The sequence below is a fragment of the Dama dama genome, chromosome 18 (genome assembly GCF_033118175.1).
Source record: "Dama dama isolate Ldn47 chromosome 18, ASM3311817v1, whole genome shotgun sequence".
Taxonomy (NCBI): domain Eukaryota; kingdom Metazoa; phylum Chordata; class Mammalia; order Artiodactyla; family Cervidae; genus Dama; species Dama dama.
The window spans coordinates 60,865,624-60,886,998 of NC_083698.1; the positions used below are offsets into that span (position 1 = coordinate 60,865,624).

General features: G+C 44.1%; 1 protein-coding gene across 1 annotated transcript in view; it reads right to left on the reverse strand.

The window, feature by feature from the left end:
* Positions 1-572: 572 nt before the first annotated feature.
* FKBP9 (FKBP prolyl isomerase 9) overlaps positions 573-21,375 on the reverse strand; it is a 42,377-nt gene continuing 21,574 nt past the window's right edge. The window contains exons 6-10 of the mRNA XM_061165412.1: positions 18,609-18,754; positions 10,869-11,055; positions 6,965-7,110; positions 5,238-5,401; positions 573-2,118 (exon numbers count right to left, since the gene is read on the reverse strand). Coding sequence (XP_061021395.1) covers positions 1,942-2,118; positions 5,238-5,401; positions 6,965-7,110; positions 10,869-11,055; positions 18,609-18,754 — 820 coding nt within the window. The 3' untranslated portion in view covers positions 573-1,941. The remainder of the gene's footprint in view (positions 2,119-5,237; positions 5,402-6,964; positions 7,111-10,868; positions 11,056-18,608; positions 18,755-21,375) is intronic.

Genomic DNA, 21,375 nt, shown 5'->3' on the forward strand with positions numbered 1-21,375 from the left:
AGTTATTTTTCCACTCCAACCCCAACCCTTAACCCATTCTACACCTTCCCCTGCACCCCAACACACTGATCTCTGAGAACACCAGCCCCTGAGCTCCTCACAGTCTGGCTTCAGATTGGCTTCAGCTGATGGGAGCAGGACAGAAAGGAAGAGTGTTTCCTCTCTCACCACTCTGCTTGCTGCCAGCCACAGTTCTGGGGGTGGCTGTGTCCCTCCACCCACTCCTACCAGGCAGCCCCACCCAGGCTCCCCCTGGCCCTTCAGTCCCAGTGTCAGAACAGCTTCCTACTGTTGACGCCCAACGGTGGTCATGGGTACCTCGGCATCCTTACTGCACCGCCCCGCTCCAACCCCACCACACTCGTGTAGACAGTCCTTTCATTCACTTTTCTTCAGAAGTCCCACTTCAGTGTATGTTTCCAGCCTAGACCCTGACAGACACACCCCCTTTCTACTGTACAGTGATCTTCCACTTCTTTCAACTCAGTCTTGCTGAGTTTTTAACCAAGGGGATTCTGGGGGCATGGCGTATTCTCATGGGGTAAATGAGCCTTCAAATAAAACACAAAACCTGATAATTCAATATTTTATATATGAAAAATTCGTTTTCCAACATTTGTTCCACTGAATGAGTGCACAGCATTTTCAGGAACTATTTCAGGGCTACATCAGTACAAAATAGTTTAAATTAGGCACACAAAGTCACTTCAAAAGGAAAATCATTAGTTACTTCAGGGTGAGTGCCACCACCACGAGGGGACAGAGGACAGGCAGCAAGGTGGTCACTGCATAACATGAGGACAGGTCAGCAGGCACAGTGTCCTATGCAGAGAGAGGCCCCCAGGCCTTAGGGCACTTCCCTCTCTGGGACACAGGGGTGACAGAAATACATCACTTTGTTTATGCTCACGTGTTGGGATGACATTTCTGTCGTGGCTACAGTGAGATAACTCGAGTGTGGCTGAGCCATCAGCCCTACTTGTATCTATCTGATCAAAGGACTCAGGGCGGGAAGAGAGGGTGCTATGGGTTAGAGTGATGGGAATAAGAAAGAGTAAAGCAGACAATCTTACATGACAAATGAAGAATCAAATTCTCTACTCATGGCACAACATGCCTTATGTTTGGTCCACTGATTTTCTTTTTAACCTCCAAGTTACCTGGCCAATAGAAGGACCACAACAAGGTGGGATATGATTAACCAGAAAAGTGTGTGTATATGTGTAGGCATGATGGAGACGGCATTACCAGGTGTGTGTGTGTGTAGGCATGATGGAGATTGGGCATTACCAGGTGTGTGTGTGTGTGTGTGTGTGTAGGCATGATGGAGATTGGGCATTACCAGGTGTGTGTGTGTGTGTGTGTGCGCATTACCAGGTGTGTGTGGGGGTGTGTGTGTGTGTGTGTGTGTGTGTAGGCATGGTGGAGACTGGGCATTACCACATCTTGTACACACTGCTAAGAAGTTTCCTGGGGCTGTCTGGGAATACTGCTGGGGCCTGCCCTCTGTTTTCTAGCCACCCGGAGAACACTTTGAAAATACCAGCAAGTTAAAAACATTTTTAACCCTCTTTATGTAGCGATCCCAGACACATTTTCTTCTGTTCCCTCCAAGATGATTACAACTTCTATATGATGCTATTTTCCTTTAACAACAAAACCACCTACCCAGAAGACTCACAAAACAATAGCTGACAATGCAACCTTTTCAATATTCTACACCACCCATGCTAAGGCCCCCACACTGATTTTATTTAGTATCACTGGCATCAGCCTAAAATTCTCACCATGTATATCAGCCCACCCTGATGTTATGTCCCAGGTGCTATGTGACCCATCTACTACCTGCTGACCATTTCCTTTCTGAGAGATCCTTGCACCCTCAGTGCACATTCTGCCACAACAGGGGGCTTGGTATCACACAAGTGGCTCGTGTCAGGTTTAGAGTTCATCGTGTTTCGTCTCCTGGTCTTTGAGTTTAAATTCCTCAGCCGTGACCTTCCCATCTCCATTTCGGTCCTGGTTGGTGAACATATTCTTCACGATCATCTCAGCATCAAATCCAGGAGCGAGTTTCCCTTTTCCAGATGCCACCTGGGCATGAATGTACTCTGAGAACTAGAGAGAAGGGGGCAGTACAGACCATGAGACAGGGTAGCCGAAGACACCAAGCTGGAGCCTGAACAGGGCGGTCCTGGGACAATGGGGTTGGGATTTGAGTCTGAGCCAGCAAAACAGACAAAATCTTCTGAGCTATATGATCTAGACTTTTTCCCTCTAGCGTGCATGCTCAGTCGCTTCTGTTGTGTCCAACTCTGCGACCCCATGGACCGTAGCCCACCAGGCTCCTCTGTCCATGGGATTCTCTAGGCAAGAATACTGGAGTGGGTTGCCATGCCCTCCTCCAGGGAATCTTCCTGACCCAGAGGTAGAACCTGTATCTCCTGCATCACCTGCAGTGCAAGCAGATTCTTTATCTCTGAGTCACCAGGGATGGCTTTTAACCTCTGGATGCAGGATAAAAACCTCTGACAAAATGACTATAGGAGTGTTTAGGTTCCAGGCAGCCAGTACCTAGCAGTCACTGGAACTATCGCTGTTTCCCTAAATCAACACTTAGTTTTCCACCTACAGCTGATCCCCTAACCATCCTTGCCTCTGAACATGCATTCATTCATACAATAAAAACTTACTGTCTGCTGTATGCTGAGAGCCTAAAGATACATCAATAAACAAACAAAACATCCTGCTCTTGTAATTCTAGCATACACTAGTGGAAAAGATGCACTATTAAAAAGGAACATTTAGAATACAATGCAAACACTAAAAAAGGAACATTTAAAAGGTAAGTAAACTACATATTAAGTTAGAAAGTAAAACGCTCCAGAGAAACAAAAGAGTGGAGCCAAGTCCGGAAGATCAAGAGTCCAGCCAGGGGAGCTGGTTTAAGTATCAGTTTGGTGGTTAGGGTAAAAGCACAGTGCTAAAGAGAAGCATGTATGGAGGCTTAAAGGAAGTGAGGGAACAAGCCCGACAGTTACCTAGGGGGAATGTCTGCTGAGCAGAGAACAGCTGGTGCAAAGGCCCCGGGTTGGGTCGGCACACGCCCAGTGTGTTTACAGCACAGCAGAGGGAGAGTCGATGGAGGGGCGGGGGCAGCGAGCAGGCGGTAGAGGGCCTTGTGGGGCCCTTGTGGGCCACCGCAAAGACTTTGAAAATAAAGGGATGTATGGTCAGGCCAACCAACACAGCTGTTCTCTTCCTGCTCGGCCAGCCCTTGCTTCACCTACACCCTACTCACAAGAAACCCTGCCCCCGCTAGTGATTGCTGTCCTCTTTATGCCAGAACAGCTCCACCTGCTAGTTTATTAAAGGGAAATATCTGCCCTCATGATGGTCTTAACCTGAGGGCCTGTGAGGCTCCTGTCCTAGCTGCTGGTTTCCTTGGTAACTGCATGAGCCAATAGGACATTAATTCCCCTGTTAATGGTAGCCTCCTCCTCCCCCAGGTAGTAAAGGTTCCTGCTATGTCCTATCTGCCGTACACCGTGGGGGGGTCACTCCAGGACCTTTGCTGCAGACATGGAAGATTCCTGTTCAGTAAGTTGTTGATGTCTCTGTCACCATCTCCAGGCTCTTTCTGCCGTCTCCAGGCTGGACAACTACAAGGCTCTGGGGCCTGTGGAATGCTGCCTGACAGGAGGCTTCTGCAGAGTTCTGAGATGAAGCGAGCCCTGCTCCAACTCACGTTTTAGAAGGACCACTCTGGCCGCTGTAAGGGGCAAAGGTGTGAGCAGGAAGACCTCTGCAGAGGTCCAAGCGGGAGGTGATGGACAATGGACTGAGGTGCTATGGAGCGGAGGTGGTGAGAAGTGGTCAGGTTCTGGGCATATTTTCAAGAAAGAGCTAGAATAATTTCCTGATGGATTTAATCTAGCCTGTGAGAGGAAGAGAGGAGAGATGACTGGGTGCTCTCACCTGAGCAACTGGAAGGGAAGTGCTGTCATCGAATGAAATGGGAAAGGTGAAGCAAGTTTGGGGGGATATTGGGGGTTCAGTGAATGACGATGTCAAGTGGGCAACTGATACCTTGGTGTGAAGAGGACAGAAGACAGGCCCGGAGCTGCCAATCTGGAAGCCATCAGGATGAAGACGATAAAGCCTTAGGATGGAAGGAGGTCACCAAGGGATGACCTCAAGGGATAGGAGAGCAAAGTTCAGGACTTAGCCTGGGGTCCTCCACCTCTGAAAAGCCCTGGGAGAAGTAGCAACCAGTGAGGCAGAAGGAACCTGGAGAAACTGTGAGGCAGAAGCCAGGAAAAGAAGGCATCTCAAAAAGGAAACAGCTGTGCTAAAGTAGGCTTGAGAACTGACCATTGGGTTCAGCGCCTGAGCAAGAAACCAAGTTCAGTGGTATGTAGGATAAAAACCCAACAGGACTGGGTGTAAAAGAGATTAGGAGGAAAGGAACTGGAGGCAGGAAAGACAGACAAGTCTTGAGGCTTCTGCTGTAAAGAAAGCAAAAAAAAAATAAAAGAAATGGAAAGATGCATCAATAAGGGAAAACAGCAGCATGTTGTTCAGCTAATGGGAATGGTCCAGAAGTTGGGGAAATGTGGATGATAGAAGAGAGAAGGGGAGAAGGCTGGAGCCATGTCCTTGAACTAGGAGATGGGAACAGGCAGAGGCCTAAAACTCCCCAGAGCGGCAACAAGACAAAGACTCTCTTGCCCAGCTCCACAAAGAGGGGTCTCATACAGGAGAAACAAGATAGGATCTAGATGATCAAGACATCTACAAACCACCGGATGGCTGTGCAAACTTGGGCAAGCCATTTACCTTCTCTGTGCACAGCTGTTTTCTTCTGAAAAATAGGGGTGATTACATGGCTGTCATGAGCGCCAAGCAAGATAATATATGTGAAAAACACTTAGCACTATGCAGGCCGCAGTGAGCACCCAGGAACGAAGAACTGAGTCCAGATCTGTGAGCCGTGGAATCAAGCCCTGAACTTCTCAGGGCCTCAGTTTCTTCAAAGAGGAACTGTGAGCTTCGACTTAGAGGACTCAGTGTGTGTGTGTGCAAGCACCTGACACACGAGCGTGCAGTTTACAGATCACAAGGAGCAAGCAGCGGTATCCTCACCCTGAGTGGGTTCACATTCAGGATGGGTGCCCCAGCCCAGGGACTTTCCCTGAGCTCCTTGGGCCCCACTTCTATTCAACAAGGTCAGTTACCTCTTCCAGGAGGACTTCTCCATCACCATCCTTGTCGATCTCTTCAAAGAGGTTGGCTGACACCTCGCCGTTCCATACGAACATGTACCCCTCTGGCAGGCCAGCCACAAGCTCCAGCAGCTCGATGTCAAACACCAGCACCGCACTGCCGGGCACTTCTCCATCTGCCACAGGACAGGGGTGGAGGTGGCATTAACAACAAGGCAGCGAGCACGCCCCTCTGCCCCCCACCCCAACACCCAGGCTTCAGCAGCCTCATGGATGGAGGCATCTCTTGTGACGGAGGCATCTCTTGTGATAGCAAAAAAGTTCAGCCTCAGCAAGTGGTTTTTCCAAACTGTAGGCAGTGAGTCTCAAATCAATTTAAAGAATGGTGACCAACGTTTTTTAAATTAAGGGATAGAATAAAATCAGAGTACATTATACATAGAAAGGATAGATACTGCTTTATGAAACTTAGTATTAATTATATAAATATAAAACTAAATCCATACATACTATTGTTGTTCAGTCACTAAGTCATGTCCAACTCTCTGTGACCCCATGGACTGTATGTAGCCCACCAGACTCTTCTATCCATGGGGTTCTCCAGGCAAGAATACTGGAGTGTGTTGCCATTCCTTTCTCCAGAGGATCTTCCCGGAGCAGCAATCAAACCCTCGGCTGCTGCACTGGCTGGGGGTTCTTTATCACTGAGCCACCAGGGAAGCCCATATGTATATATATACTAGGTATAAATTGTATGCTTATGCATAACACTAATTGGGAGATAAAATGTAATTATTACTGTGTGTCTTGGTGAAAAAAAAGTTTAAAAGCAACTAGCAGAGACTACAATGGTAGAACTTTTGAATAAATTTAACCACAGAACTTTAAGAATAATACATTATGCCTTAAAATCATGAGCCATGATATGATTTGTAAACACAAATTCTAGAACAGAATATATAGTATGGGCCCAAAATAACTTATAAGTATGTGACTATAAATAAATGTAATGTGCATTATTTTAAATTGTATATTGTAATTATATGTCATGGGAGTATGGTCTTACAGGATACATTTTTTTAAGTGTTTTTTCTCAGATTGGGGAAAATAGCATAGAGTATATCTTCTCCAATTATTTAAAAATTTTGAAAACATCAAAGTGCCTATCACTTCTGTAAATTAGCACTTCCCATCTGCTCCTTCTCCAGACAGCAGAAGTACAAGAACTGAAAAAGAAGGGGTTCCCGCCAAACCCCATGAGGAGGGTTCATTTTGGCCAAAATCATGAATCAAACCATAATAGCTGTGAGGGCAACATACCACCAGTATTTCCAGAACTTGACACCAATCTTTTCCACAAGGAAATCTCCTTAGATAGCTTACAGGTTCAGCATTTCACTGTCCCAGGAAACAGTTTCCAAAGGAAGCACCTAGCTCACCTGGGAAGTCCTTTCGGTGACATTTCCCACACGTGGGTTTGAAAAGTCAAGGGGTTTTTTTGTTTGTTTGTTTGTTTGTTCTTTTTTTCCATAGAAACCCCTGCTTAATCCCATTAACATGGCACTCACACCAAATTCATGGGGTTTTGAAACAAAAATGCTAAAGATTTGAATAAAAACCACAGATTTTCTGGGTTGGGGTTTTAAATGGAAGAAGCATATTGTGTTAGAACCTTAAAAAGCACAAAATACAAACAATGACCATGTCCCAGATGCCTTTTACTACTGTTACAGACTCACCCACACCAGCCTCGCCGTAGCCCAGGTGGGGCGGAATGATCACAGTCCGCTTCTCTCCAACACACATCTCTCTGAGACCCATATCCATTCCCAACACGACCTGTCCAGATCCTAAAACGATGTTATACGTTTTGCCTAAATTCCACCTGAAAATGAAACAGAAGAATCTCTGGTTAGGCCATCAACCCACTGGTACTTGAGCATGTCCTCCTGAGAACATGTCAGTTCTGTGATCTTTCTGCCAAAGATACAGAACCCCTGTGGAATCAAAAGGGCACAAACCCACACTGAGGGACAGTCTGCAAAACAACCAGCCTGTAATCGTCAAAGGTTTCAAGGTGAAAATCAAGGGACGACTGAGGAACTGTTTGAGAGTTTGAGGCATACTGCAATGAATCCTCTTGCTATAAAAGACCTTACAGGAACATTTGGCAAAACAAGTGGGATGTGCGTAAATGCCTGCTAAGTCACTAAGTTTTAGTCAGTGTTCTGAAATTTCAGTCAGAAATTTTCATGAAAATTTTTAAAATATGTAATGTAGTTAAGACCCAGATTTGCATTCAGCAAGACCTGAGTCTGAATCCTGGTTCTGCCACTTAATTTGACAGAAATATAATTTTACAGTTTCCTCACTTATAAAACAGAGATAATAACAGCTATCGCACAGGACATTCTAAATAGCATATAATATGCTTGGCACAGAGGAGAGCAAGCATCAAGAGCTCAATAAATGGACAGCCCTGAGAGTGTGACATGCTTGTGCCTATAACACTCTGACTCCAGAATAACAGTTAACTTGGGCCATGGTTTTAATGAGCCTTGATGTCCAAAATCCCAAGGGAATTCAAATAAAAGTCACCTCAATCAGTACTGAAAGTAAATCTACTTTCAAATTGATGCATTCCTATCACTTCCTAAAAGCAATGGGAATATTCTTCAAATCCAAAGAAGAAACGCCTCCTGGCTATCTTGGCCCCCTTGATATCCATCACCAGCTGGTGACAAGGAAGGTACCGCCCCTTTGCCTCACCTCAGGTTCTCAGGCTTCCTAGCCTCCTGCGGGCGCAGATGCAAAACAGCGTTTGCATCTGTCCTACCTGGGGTGAAAGGGAAACAAAGCCAGTTCCAGTGCACTGGATGCCTCGGCCCCAGGCCCGAGGGAGGGCTGGTCCTCTGCCCTACCCCAACACAACCCCGCCTTTGTCAGCAGCACAGAGGCGCCCTCACACTGCCTCTCTCCAGGGACCCTGGGCAACTTCCCATGGGACTATGGGGTTTCAAAATCTTACAGAATACGCAAGAACTCATTGAGCTATCAAATAACAAGTGTTTATTCTTTTCTGAGGCCAGTTTCAACACACATGAAGAGAACCCTCTAAGCAAGCAACTTGTTTTTACGTGTCATCTCTGAAAACCAGCTCATTCTTTTCCCTCAAGTCATCCTTTTATTTTTGATTTGCCAGTTTTTGTCTCGGACATTCTCATCATTCCTTCTGTGTATTCCCCGCTTCCCATTGCTTCCTGCCTACGGGCAGCCCTCTCTGGCTCTCCACCCACGACCCCCTCTCTCCCGTCCATTACAGACTCTCCCAGGCCCGATCAATGAGCAACAGCAGCAGCACCTGCCAAGCTGCTAACAGAGCCCTCACGGGCTTGGGGTGGGACCAGAAGCAGCTCCTCCCCACACAGGTAAGCCTTCTCCTGCCGCACTCGCCACGACCCTGTTACTCTGAAACTTCCGCCCAGAAGAGAACCCGCAGGGACGCCCAGACACTGCTCTTTCGTGCCAAGGTACACGTGACACAAATGACTCAGGTGGTTCAGAATGGAGTCTCTGGGAAGAGGAAGGAGCGTCACGTGGCTCCTGCATGCTCTGTAAGAATATTGTGCATCCGCCGAACACGCCTCAGAAGCAGGAAGACGGATTCCCCCACCCCACGAGAGACGCATATCCTGATCCACCAAAGAAGAAATTCCTTTGTTCATTTCCCACCCCCACTTCCCCTTTCCAAAGCTGTAGGAGCACCAACGAGAATAGGAGCGTCAGCCCCAGCAGTGACAGCTGGCCATCGGCCTTACAGACCGTCCTAACCTTGCTTTCCCATGCACACGCTCACTGAACCCAGAACAAAGGAAAGCCATGCTTCTTCCCCACTGTCCGCACAAGTTTCTAATCATTAGTGCAGTGAGGTTTGTTGTAAGCTAGATTCTGCTGTAAATCTGGGTCCCAGGAGCTGGAGCATATTTCATTGATTCTATAATGCATATTTTTTCACATTTTAGTATCTCTTGATTTGGGATACATCTTACAACAGACATCATGTTGTTATTTTTTGACAGCGTTCTTAGTTTCTTGAGATACATAAAATGATGCTTCTAACAACCAACACATTTTAGATCTGATGAAATACATTAAACAGTTCTCACAGCACCAAAGAGAATGCTCTGAGGAGTATGTCCCTCAAGCTCTCCACAGCTGGCCACACTCTGTCACCTGAGGCTAGAAGACAAAGGGATGGTGAGAAGGAGATAAGACCCTCTCCATATAGAAGTAAATGCAGTAGCACATATTTATATGAAGCTGTTCTTTCTCCTCAAGACTAAACTTAGGATTCTAAGCCAGGCTCAGTACAAAAATGGATGTACTTATATGGAGACACAAAGAAAGGCTGAAAATGTTTCCTTCCCAAAGAGAATAGCATGTTACCTTGGCTCAGATGGTAAAGAATCCCCCTGTAATGCAGGATACCTGGGTTCGATCCCTGGGTTGGGAAGATCCCCTGGAGAAGGGAACCGCTACCCACTCCAGTATTCTGGCCTGGAGAATTCCATGGACAGAGGAGTCTGGCAGGCTACAGTCCATGGGGTCGCAGAGCTGGACATGACTGAGCGACTTTCACTTTCATAGATAATCTAAAGATTCAGATACATAAGGAGCAAAGCTCCTTTTACCTGCATGATACTAGTATACACTGCTGATTCCTAGTAATATGGTTTTAGATTCATCTCAATTAACATTTATAAAATACTTCCTTTGCATTATGTTCTGGGCTAAGTGTGAGGAGTAAAAAGATGAATAAACATGTTGAGTATCTAAGGTGTTCAGACCAGCAACAATGATAGAAACAAAAACAACTGTAAGGTGTGTGTGCGTGCTCAACCTCTAAGTTGTGTCCGACTCTTAGTGACTCCATGAACTGTAACCCACCAGGCTCCTCTGTCCATGGGATTTCCCAGGCAAGAATACTGAAGTGGGTTGCCATTTCCTCCTCCAGGGGATCTTCATGACCCAGGGATCAAACTGGCATCTCCTGTGTCTCCTGCATTGGCAGGCAAATTCTTTACCGCTGAGCCACCTGGGAAGCCCCCAACTAAAAGGCAGGTAATACATAAAACATTATGAGACTACAGAAGTGAGAACGGTTGATTCTTCCTAGGAACTAGGCAAAGACCTTGCGAAAAGGGAAGGCGCTTAGACCAGGGCAGAAGTTGGCCAGAAGGAAGGGTGAAAGCAGTGCACATCCTGCACCATAGCACATGGCACCCCTGGGAGGCGGAAGATGGACCTCAGCAGAAGACGAGACTGGCGAGGCAGAACGGAGCTGACAAGAGAGCCTCAGGTGCCTCCAGAGAGACTCTGGAGTTTGGATTTTATCTGTGGGTTAATTTTTAAAGACAGTAGTTACGAGATCTTTTCAGACAGTTTCAAGGGGACAAGATGAGATCGTTCAGATGGACCTCTTAGAACAGTGCACCAGAGTAGTGATGTACACTAAAGATACACAGTGCAAAAGGCATGGAAATAAAAGCCCTCAGTGAGTATCTGGGGAAAAGGAAAGGGGGGCCACGGGAATACCGACTGTTATCCGCCAGGCCCACACCCCACCGATCCTGCTGCCCTTACGTGGAATCCAGCAGGGTCCCGTCCAGAAGTGAGGCATTGTAGTGATACTTGAGGTAATCCCCTTTCTTACTCAGCACTGAGCAGTCGGGGGGCTTGTAGTGGGAGGTGATGCTGATGGAGTCTGATGGGTTGTGAAAGTCAATCACGTGGATGTCAAACACCAGCACGGCCGAGCCAGGGATGTTCCCTAGAGGACAGACACAAGCAGTTAGAATAGTAGCAGGACACCTGGCTCCCCGGTGTCACCAGGTATTCCTCACAGACCTCAGTGAGAAACACAGGGATCCGGCTATGTAATCCTAGGGATGCTGGAAGAACAGAGCTGGAAGCGCTGTTAGCATGTAAACTAACTCAGTTTTATAGACGGGGAAACTGAGGCACAGATTTGTCCAGGGTCCACAGTCAGGAGCACAGTGTGGACTAAAAGTCAAGACACTGCACTACTGCCCCATGCAATGGTTAAGCCTGAAAGACTTACAGCTAAGTTCATCAGAGATGAGAAAACTAAAGCTCAGCCGAATTAACACTTGCCCGGCTTCTGCTAGAAGAGGTGAGCTAAGAAAATCAGTTAGAGAATGGAAATCACGTTAGTGCCCTACCACTGCTCGAGAGAAACAAAACCAACAGTAACTTCATGGGGGAAAGTTCCATTCAGTCGCTGAGTTGTGTTCGACTCTTTGCGACCCCATGGACTGCAGCATGCCAGGCTTCCCTGTCCATCACCAACTCCTGGACCTTGCTCACGCTCATGTCCATTGAGTTGGCGATGCTATCCAACCATCTCATCCTCTGTCATCCCCTTCTCCTCCAGCCTTCAATCTTTCCCAGCATCAGGGTCTTTCCCAGCATCAGCATCATGGGGGAAAGCACCTAGCTAAAACTGGCCCATATACACCCCTTAAGATATACTACACTTAACAGTTCACAAAGTGCTTTCTGACACGTCCTGTTCTACACAAAGTTATTGCACTTCCACTTTTGAGAACATTATCTCACATCTGAATAATGTTTTACAGTGTGTGTGTGTGTGTGTGTGTGTGTGTGTGTGTGTGTACGCTAAGTCACTTCAGTCGTGTCTGACTCTTTGTGACCCAATGAACCATAGTCTGCCAGGCTGCTCTGTCCATGGGATACTCCAGGCAAGAGTACTGGAGTGGGTAGCCATGCTCTCCTCCAGGGGATCTTCCGACCCAGGGATTGAACCCACATCTCTTACATCTCCTGCAATGGCAGGCAGGACCTTTACCACTAGCGCCACCTGGGAAGCCCATTTTACACTTTACAAAGCATTTTTCACAGACATTCTCTCATTAAATCTCTGCAGCAACCTTGTTGGGTAAATATTATCACAAATTCAGGAACAGCAGTTCCTGCATGAATTTAATGACAGCTTCCAGGGAGGCATCAGTTGTTAACCACACTTCCCAAATCATTTCAGAATTTAAATGTAAAAGATCTGTAAACAGTAATACTTAGAATCAAGAATGTATAATATTTTCATTAGCATTTTGCAGACAAGCAAACCAACTCATATATAACTTGTTCAAGAAAATAACACAGCTATCAACAGAATTTAGTAGAGATACTTGAACATCAACAGCCCCTCCTCACCCCACAGATCTTCCAACTCCCAACACCCCTACCATGTATTTTCTGTTTTTTTGTCTGCTTTCTCTCTAACACACACTTAATGGGGAGGTGCTTGTTAACTACCAGGCACTCTTATAAGTGCTTTAGATGTATTAGTTTATTTAATTCTCATTATAATCATATATTCCCAACCTACAGATGAGGAAACTGAGGCACAGGTTTAGACACCTGCCCAAAGTCACCAAGGTGTAATTAGAGAAGCTTGTGCATCTACAGCAGAACACAGGCGCCTGATATTCACTAGTGATGGGGAGTTGCTGATGTGAGCAGTAACAGGATGCAGGATCTTTTCCACAGGAACCAGGTACTGCAAACTGCCATAGGAAGGTGCTCAGAGACCAGAGCCGAGGGCAGCTCTCTGCAGGAAGCAGCACACACTAACAGGGGTGAGTGGCTGCGGAACCATCTCAGTGGTTTCGCAATCTTGGTTACCGCTTACAATCGACAGGGAGTGAACCTTGAAAACATTATGCTCCGACACAGAAAGACAATATGTTTTCAATTATATGAGACACTTGGAATGGGCAAACTCATGGAGACAGAAAGTAGAATGATGGTTCCCATGGGCTGGAGGGAGAGAGGGTAATGGAGAGTTTGGGATGATGGAAAAGTTCTGGGTATAGACAATGGTGATGGTTATACCACATTGTGAATATATTCAATGGCACAGAACTGTAAGCTTAAAAAAGTGTTTAAATGGTAAATATGTACATTTTACCACAATAAAAATTAATTCACCACATTGACAGAATAAAAGAAAAAATCAAGATGACCTGAAAAAAAAAAACCTGGGTGCCCCTTTAAGATTCAGATTTAGCTTATCTAGTGCAGTGGTCCATCTCAGTCTTGGGTGCTATCAGGATGTCCTGGAGAACTTGGTGAAAACATAAAGGGCCAGGACTTTTCCCATGCAGCACCTTTGGTTCTGTAATCTTTTACCTGTCAGGTGATTCTCTTCTGTGATATGCACCAGCATTTGAGAACAACTGAACTAGGGTGATGCCAGGCATAGTATTGTTCTGTTTTGTTTCCCAGGGCTTTTGTGTTGTTTTGTTTTGCCCCTCCAAGGGGCAGCCAAGTTTAAGGAACGCTGTGCTAAATGGTCTATAAGTGAGCAGCTGATGCTATTTAGGAAGCCCTAGAATCGTGGTGCTGGAGAAGACTCTTGAGAGTCCCTTGGACTGCAAGGAGATCAAAACAGTCCATCCTAAAGGACATCAACCCTGAATATTCACTGGAAGGACTGATGCTGAAGCTGAAGCTCCAGTACTTTGACTACCTGATGCAGAGTCGACCAGGGAACAGACCCTGATGCTGGGAAAGATTGAAGGCAAAAGGAGAAGAGGGCAGCAGAAGATGAAATGGTTAGATAGCATCACTGACTCAAGAGACATGAATTTGAGCAAATTCCAAGAGATACTGAAGGACAGGGAAGCCTGGCGTGCTGCAGTTCATGGGGTCGCAAAGAGTTGGACGCGACTAAGCGACTCAACAACAGGGGTGCAGGCCATGGTTGGTGTAGGAGATTGGTGGAAAAGAAAGTTGCATCTTGAGCAGCTCCATTAACTTCTCTGAAGAAAGCATGCGGATGAAGCCCAGAAAGGGACAAGGACCTGATGGCATTGGGCCAATGCAAATTTAACCTCCCTGTGCCAACTGTATGACTGAACTACATTCAAGATGCCTGTTCTCTTGCTCTCTGTACTGCCCCTGCTTGATCAGTTCCTGCTTCACTCACATCACTGTCCAATTCTCTTCATCACAGTGCTTAATTAGTAACTGCCTATACACGTGGCCTGTGCCAGATGCTGGTTTCCCTAGTAACTGATGATGAGCCAACCTGAAGACAGGTCCCCCTATAAATGGTGGCCCCTTCTCCCCAGTGCAGGGGAGCAAAATTTACCACCCCAAAACATCTCTTTGACATGTGGATTATTCCAAGTTGAGAGCAAGACCCAAAAGCCTCAAACGAAAACCCTCCTTTTTATCTCCTACTTAACTGCCTAAAGAATGTAGATAGAGGACTGTTGGGGGTAGGGGCGGGTGGGGAGCTATCACCATAGATAACGACAGTATGAGTTAGGTGTGTAGACAGGGAGGAAACTAGCAGTCTGTTAGTTAAAATTTCTCTCAGGTCCCAATGTCTGTGTGGCCCAACAAATATCTGTATACCTAACACTTGCTTTTCCTTCTCCAGGTCAATCACGTTCCTCCCTTTTGAAGTCTGAAAACACTACGCCCAACATCCTCTTCTGTCTTTAGCTAAAGGTGATGTTAAGGCTAGGGCTTCAGACACATTGGTGAGTTACTCAGTTTCCCTAGATTCCTCCCATATATACATGTCCTTAAACTTTGATTTTCTCCTGTTAGTCTGTCTCATATCAATTTAATTCTTAGACCAGCCAGAAGAACCTAGAAGTGTAGAGGAAATTATTTTCCTCCCCATTACCAGCAAACTTGAAATCCAGCTTTTCATTATGGCACCAGCCTCCTCTCTGAATAAACTCATAACCAATGCAGAAAAGTAGTCGTCAATTTTCTCCACTAGATAAGCCTCCTAAAGAAGAGACATGGATGACACAAAATAAAGCCAACTGGCACTTTGGGCCAGAAGGAAGCTCGGTGACTCCTTGGAAGCATGGGTTTCCTCTGAGAGCTCTGGGACTTCTCCATATATGGGTATCAACAAGTCACAGCCTAATGGAAAGGCATTCTTCCCACAGGCAGCAAGAGCCCTGGGTCCAATTGAGCTCCATACTAATTAGCTATTGTGGCCTCCGGCAAATGACTCAACCTCTTTGGGCCTCCTGTTCTTAACTGAGAACTGTTTTGAAGCCTGAACGAGCTCCTATATGAGAAGTCTTTGAGAGTATGGGTCAAACATTAGCTTCTCTTTTAACTTTTGAAAAAGAGTGCTTAAAAGAAAATGTGCTCGAGAGGGGGAGATATATGTATACTAATAGCTGATTCATGCTGTTGTACAGCAGAAACTAACAAACATTATAAAACAATTATCCTCCAATTAAAAAAAAAAGGGTAATGTGGAAGTTGGGGGGCAGAAAACCATTGAGGAAGTGATGCTTCCACAACCCTGCAGTAGAATTTATTCTCCACTTCAGGGTTGGGAACATATCTAGGCGCTCTAAACTTAGGGCTGAACCCCATGAAACAAAACAGACAGCAAAAAGGGCCAGAGCCTTTACAGAAGGCCTGCCCACTCCCCTCCATCAACCCTGTAAGAGAACATAACTGCAACAAAATGAAATGCTGATGAGTTGGAGAACCCATGAAGAGCCCAGCATTTCTTCCTTCTGCAAATATTCCCCACCCTGTGGTATGTGGTAAGGAAGCCACAGACTTCCTGTGTGTCCTGACACCCTTCTAAGGTCAGTCCCTCCGTGATTAGCGTTAGGTCCTGTGCAAATCCCGCAGAAGGCTAGAGGCACTCGTTAACCAACAGGTCAGAGACAGATCCTGTGCAAAAGCACCTGGGTGTTACTTGCCAGGGTGCCCCTCCCTCCGTGGCAACACATGATTCAGGGTGAAGCAGCCTCGTGCCCAGAAAATTTATGAGACTTCAAATGCTTCCCAGAACTTTATATAATTCTTTGCAAAACTATCTCATACTTGAGAGAAAGCCAAAAGGAGAAAAATAATTTAACCAAATGTTTTCCATCAGCATATTCTTCTTAGGGAAAGGAAGAATTAGTTCTAAGGGCATAACAAAACAGGGTACTCTGAAAGTATTTGTCTATTCCTGTATGTATTTGTCTAGAAGTAGACATTTACATGGGGCTTCCCTGGTGGCTCAGCAGTAAAGAATTTACCTGCAGTGTGGGAGGTGTAGGAGCTGCAGGTTCAATTCCTGGGTCGGAAAGATCCCAGAGGAGGGCATAGCAACCCACTCAAGTATTCTTGCCTGGAGAGTTCCACAGACAGAGGAGCCTGGAAGGCTGCAGTCCACAGGGTTGCACAGATTTGGACATGACTGAAGTGACTTAATACAGAACAGATATTTACATAATACAAAAAAATAGAGCGTCAAGATACTAGACAAACAGGACAGGAAGTGAGGCCTGCTGAATGATCTTAAGATCGTAAGCTATGATTTATTGTGGCTTTATAACAGAAATTTAAGTCAGGGAAAAAATATTTCTCCATGGTACACCCTAGTTTCCAACCAACCTGGGGCTTCTTAGACCTTTCAAACAAATCCAACTGGGAAAATTCTGAAATCCATATGATACAGTAGTAGAAGTCAGAAGCGGGTTAACAAAATGAATGTGTACAGTCAGCCAGGCCAGCCAGCAAAAATAACCCAAAAGCAAAATAATACTGCATCAACTATTCCTAAGTTAGCAAAACATGGTATATTAGAAAAAAAGAAAGGAAATATGGTTTGGAATAGTATGCAACCATTAAAATTCTATGCAACCTGTTGGCATAAAACATTGTCCACAACAAATTAGGTAAAGAGAAATTACAAAGTAATATGTGTAGATGATCACAATTTTGTCAGTATTTATTAGTGTAAATGGTTATGTATTTCCTTTTACTGATAGATTCACATATACTCAAGATATAGAAGTATACAACCACTTTATGGTTGTATTAGTTTTCTAAGGCTGCTATAACAAATTACCAGAAACTTGGTGGCTTAAAACAACAGAAATGTATTCTTATAACTCAGGGGTCAAAGTCTAAACTGAAGGTATTGGCAGGGACGTGTTTCTTTTGGAGGTTTCAGGGGAGAATCTGTTTCCCCATCTTTCAAGCTTCTCAAGGTCACCCTCCTTCCTCGGCTTGTGGCCCCTTCCTCCATCTTCTCAGTCAGCAGCCTAGCATTTTCTTCTCTCTCTGGTCTCTTACAAAGATACTAGGAAGTACATTAAGGCCATGATCCAGGATAACCTCCTTATCTCACCTTAATTATGTCTGCAAAGTCTCTTTTACCATGTAAAGTAGCATATTCACATGTTCTGCAAATTAGGACATGGACATCTTTGGGGCCAGTATTCCATCTACCATATTATTAATGTTAATAATGCTTATTCCTGGCTGGTAAGATTATGGGAAATTTTTGTTGTTGATGAGCTCTGTTTTTCTAAAGTCAACATATATTATCTGTGTGATTTTTTTTTTAAAGTTTGCTCTTTGGGTGACAAATATTCTAAAACTGGATTAATGTGATAACCGCTCATCTCAATACATTTACTAAAAATCATTGAGTTGTATACTTAAAAATAGGTGAATTTTATGGCATATCTCAATAAAGTTGTTAAAAACAAAAACCAAAATAATGCACAGTATAGCAAATACAGACAGCAATATTATAATCATCAAACTTGCTCATTATCAATTATCCCACCCCCCAAAAAAAATGGTAATTATGTACCATGACAGAAGGGCTTCCCAGGTGGCTCAATGGTAAAGAATCTGCCCACTAATGCAGGAGACTCAGGTTTGGTCCCTGGGTCAAGTAGGTCAGGAAGATCCCCTGGAGTAGGAGATGGCAACCCATTCCAGCATTCTTGCCTGGGAAATCCCTTGGCCAGAGGAACCTGGCAGGCTATACAGTCCATGGGGTTGCAGAGTCGGACACAACTGAGCGACTGAACACACACCACGATAGAGGTGCTCATTATCACTACAATGGCAATCACATTACAATATATAAACGTACAAAATAGCACATACACCTTAAATGCACACGTTATATGTCAAATATACTTCAACAAAAGAAGCGGGAGTTGGCATTTACTTTCAAATAACTCAACAAAGAGAAAATATAGTTTTACACATACAGAAAAAATAAATACATAGCAAGATGTTAACAACTGGTGAATCTAAGTGGAATTCACTGCACAGTTCTTTCAACTCTGACATAGTTTTAAATTTTCCAAAAGGAAATTGGGCAGGGGAACAAGGAGAAACGCCAGAGCACCTCTAGAAACTAGAGTTATATCTGAGCATTCAAGTCTGAGGCTGGACTTTGGCTTCTAGGCTTCGGCTCTCAAAGGCCCTACTCCAAGCATTGTGGAAGCAGCGATTGGTCTGCCCAGTTGACCCTAGAAGGCACGCAGAGCTCACCTCTTCCTTCCTCACCGTAGCCCAGGTGAGGGGGGACCACGATCCTCCGCTTCTCTCCGATGCAGACTCCAAGTAAACCTTCGTCAATCCCGGGAATCACGTAGCCCTGCCCAATGTACGTGTCAAAAGTGCGGTTCCGCGAGTAGCTGGGAAAGAGGAAAAGAGCTTGATCACAAGGGACGCCGCAGCCGCTGTGGGGTCGGTACCGTGAAGCAGCCAGAGCGCGGAGGCCTCCAGACCAGAGGCGGGGGGGGCACCCTAGAGCCGGAGGACAAGCCAGGAAACATGCTCCCCTGAAATGGTGAACAAGGGTCCACACACGGCGTGGGAGCTGCTTCCAGCAGAAATGCTCACAGAAAGAAGCCCTCCAACACTTGGCTTTAGTCAGGTTATGAATTGGATGCAGGTTACAAGAAGCAACCACGCAGGGATGGAGCTAATGCAAACAGGACTCTACTCTTGGGGACCATGTTTATTACTCTAATATAAAGTTTCAAAGGAAAGCCAAAAAAGGGAAAAAAATTAAAAAGAAATTAACAATTTCTCGAAAGAGGAGAACACCTGTTTATGGGAGACATGAATATTTGGGCTGCCAGAAAAGTAGTATATGTACTGAGGGCAGTTTAACTCTCCAATCTCCACCAGGGCCTGGAGAGAATAGGGATAAACTTCCCAAAGCCTGATGATTCCAGAATAAAATAATAAAACTTCACATGTCAGGTCTGCTACCAAACTGAACTGCAATGATCTGTGCCCATTACCCACCCTTACATGGCGCAGATGTGGCAAAAAGCTTGTCCTGAAAGAGCCAGTTCACTATTGGTGTCACTTCATCAAACACAGCCCAAGGATGATGGCCTCAGAGAGGAGGGCCAGCAGTGGGGCCAGGGAGATGAAAAGCAGAGCTGTGAGGGGTTCTTCCTTCTCAGCACCCGCCAGGGACCACAGAGCCACAGGGCATGAAGAAGTGACAGCATCAAGTGATTGTCCTCAGCCAGGAAGCAGGCTGTCTACATACTTATCTGTATTTCATTGTATATGAATGGAAGACCTATTAAATCGTCACACTAGTTCCCTGTGAAGAGGGGAACTAGGAGGTTGATGGTCAAGGAGAGGGGGAAAATTCTTTATTGTTTATCATTTTATACTTCTAGAATTTTAAATCATGTCAATGTATCACTTAATAGGAAAAAATGATGTTTACAAAGAAAAAGAATATTCTCTATCATACAAATTAAGAAGTTACAATAGCTGAAGGTGTGATAGTGGCCCAGGAATGATAACTAGATCACTGGAAAGGGATAAAATTCTAGACTAAGACCCAAAGTGTATATAAGAATTTAGTACATAATAAATCTCAGATTTTAGATGCGTGAGGAAAAGACAGTTATTCAATAGTGTTGGAAAAACTAGCTAACCATTTGGAAAAAAACATTTAGATCCTTATGGTCATACTGAACACCACAATAAATTCCAGATGGATTAAAGATTTAAACATGAAAGAGTTTACAAGCATGGACAGAGTCTGTGTAAGGTTTTTAATATTTGCCTCAAGTGGTGAAAATGGAAGGGGTTGATGTGAAATTATGACATTTTACTAAATATCTTTGCATTGTTTCACTTATACAATAAGAACATAATAGTTTCTCAAATAAAAATTCTAATAGAGAATATTTTAAAGGATAAAAAAATAAAACAAAAAAATAAATAAATAAAACAAAATAAAATAAAACAATTAGAAGGGCATGAGGAAAATACAGGTAAAAATTTATATACCCTAGGCGAGGAGAGAGACTTTTAGTAAGTTATCCAAAACAGAATATATATATGTAAGAATTTACATAAGAATAAAGGAAGCCATAAAGTAGATGTGGAATGCATTTAATAACATAAAAGGTTATATTAAAACATATCAAAAATCACAATAACCAAAGTTAAAATGCAAATAAATAAGCAATATGCCTTCAACAATATGCAACCATAAAAGAGTTAATATCTTTAATGTATCAAGATCTAAATTAAGAAAAGAACAAATACCAATATCCTCAATATAAAAAGAGGCAAAAGACACAAACAGGTAAATCACAAAAGAAAATATCCAAATAGTAAATAAACATTTGAAAATATTTCCACCTTAATAGCAATCAAAGAAATTCAGATTAAAATTATAAAATTCTATTTTTCTCCTATAAATTAGCAAAGATAATTTATAAATGATACCTAATGTTGCTGAGTTTGCAGGGAATGGGGTATTCTTAGTGATGTAAAACCTTCCTTAAGGATAGCTTGGTAGTTATATCAAAAGCTGTAAAAATACACATAACCTTAGATCTAGAGATTCTTCTAGACATTTATCTTAAGGAAACAATTATATTATTTAAGATTTTACTGCAAAAGTAAGTACTGCAGCTCTACTTAGGACATCAAAAGGTAGAAAACATTGAGGATTGATTACTAAATTAAGGCAAATCTTGATAATGGAATATTACTTAGTTCTTAGGATGAGTTAGATCCCAGTATACTAAAATGGAAATCTGTTTGAAACCTAAGAAAACTGTGGCTCCATTAATAAGGGAAGAAATCTGGTATCTACTAGGAAAATGGCCTTTCAACTAGAAATATAATTCCAGGGGATAAAAGACAGAATTAAGCTCATATGTGACTAATCACACACATGTGCACACACATACACACACACTGAATTTTTTTTTTTTCTAGAAAAAGAATAAAAACAACTCAGTGTCATCAGTGGGGAATGGTTAAATAA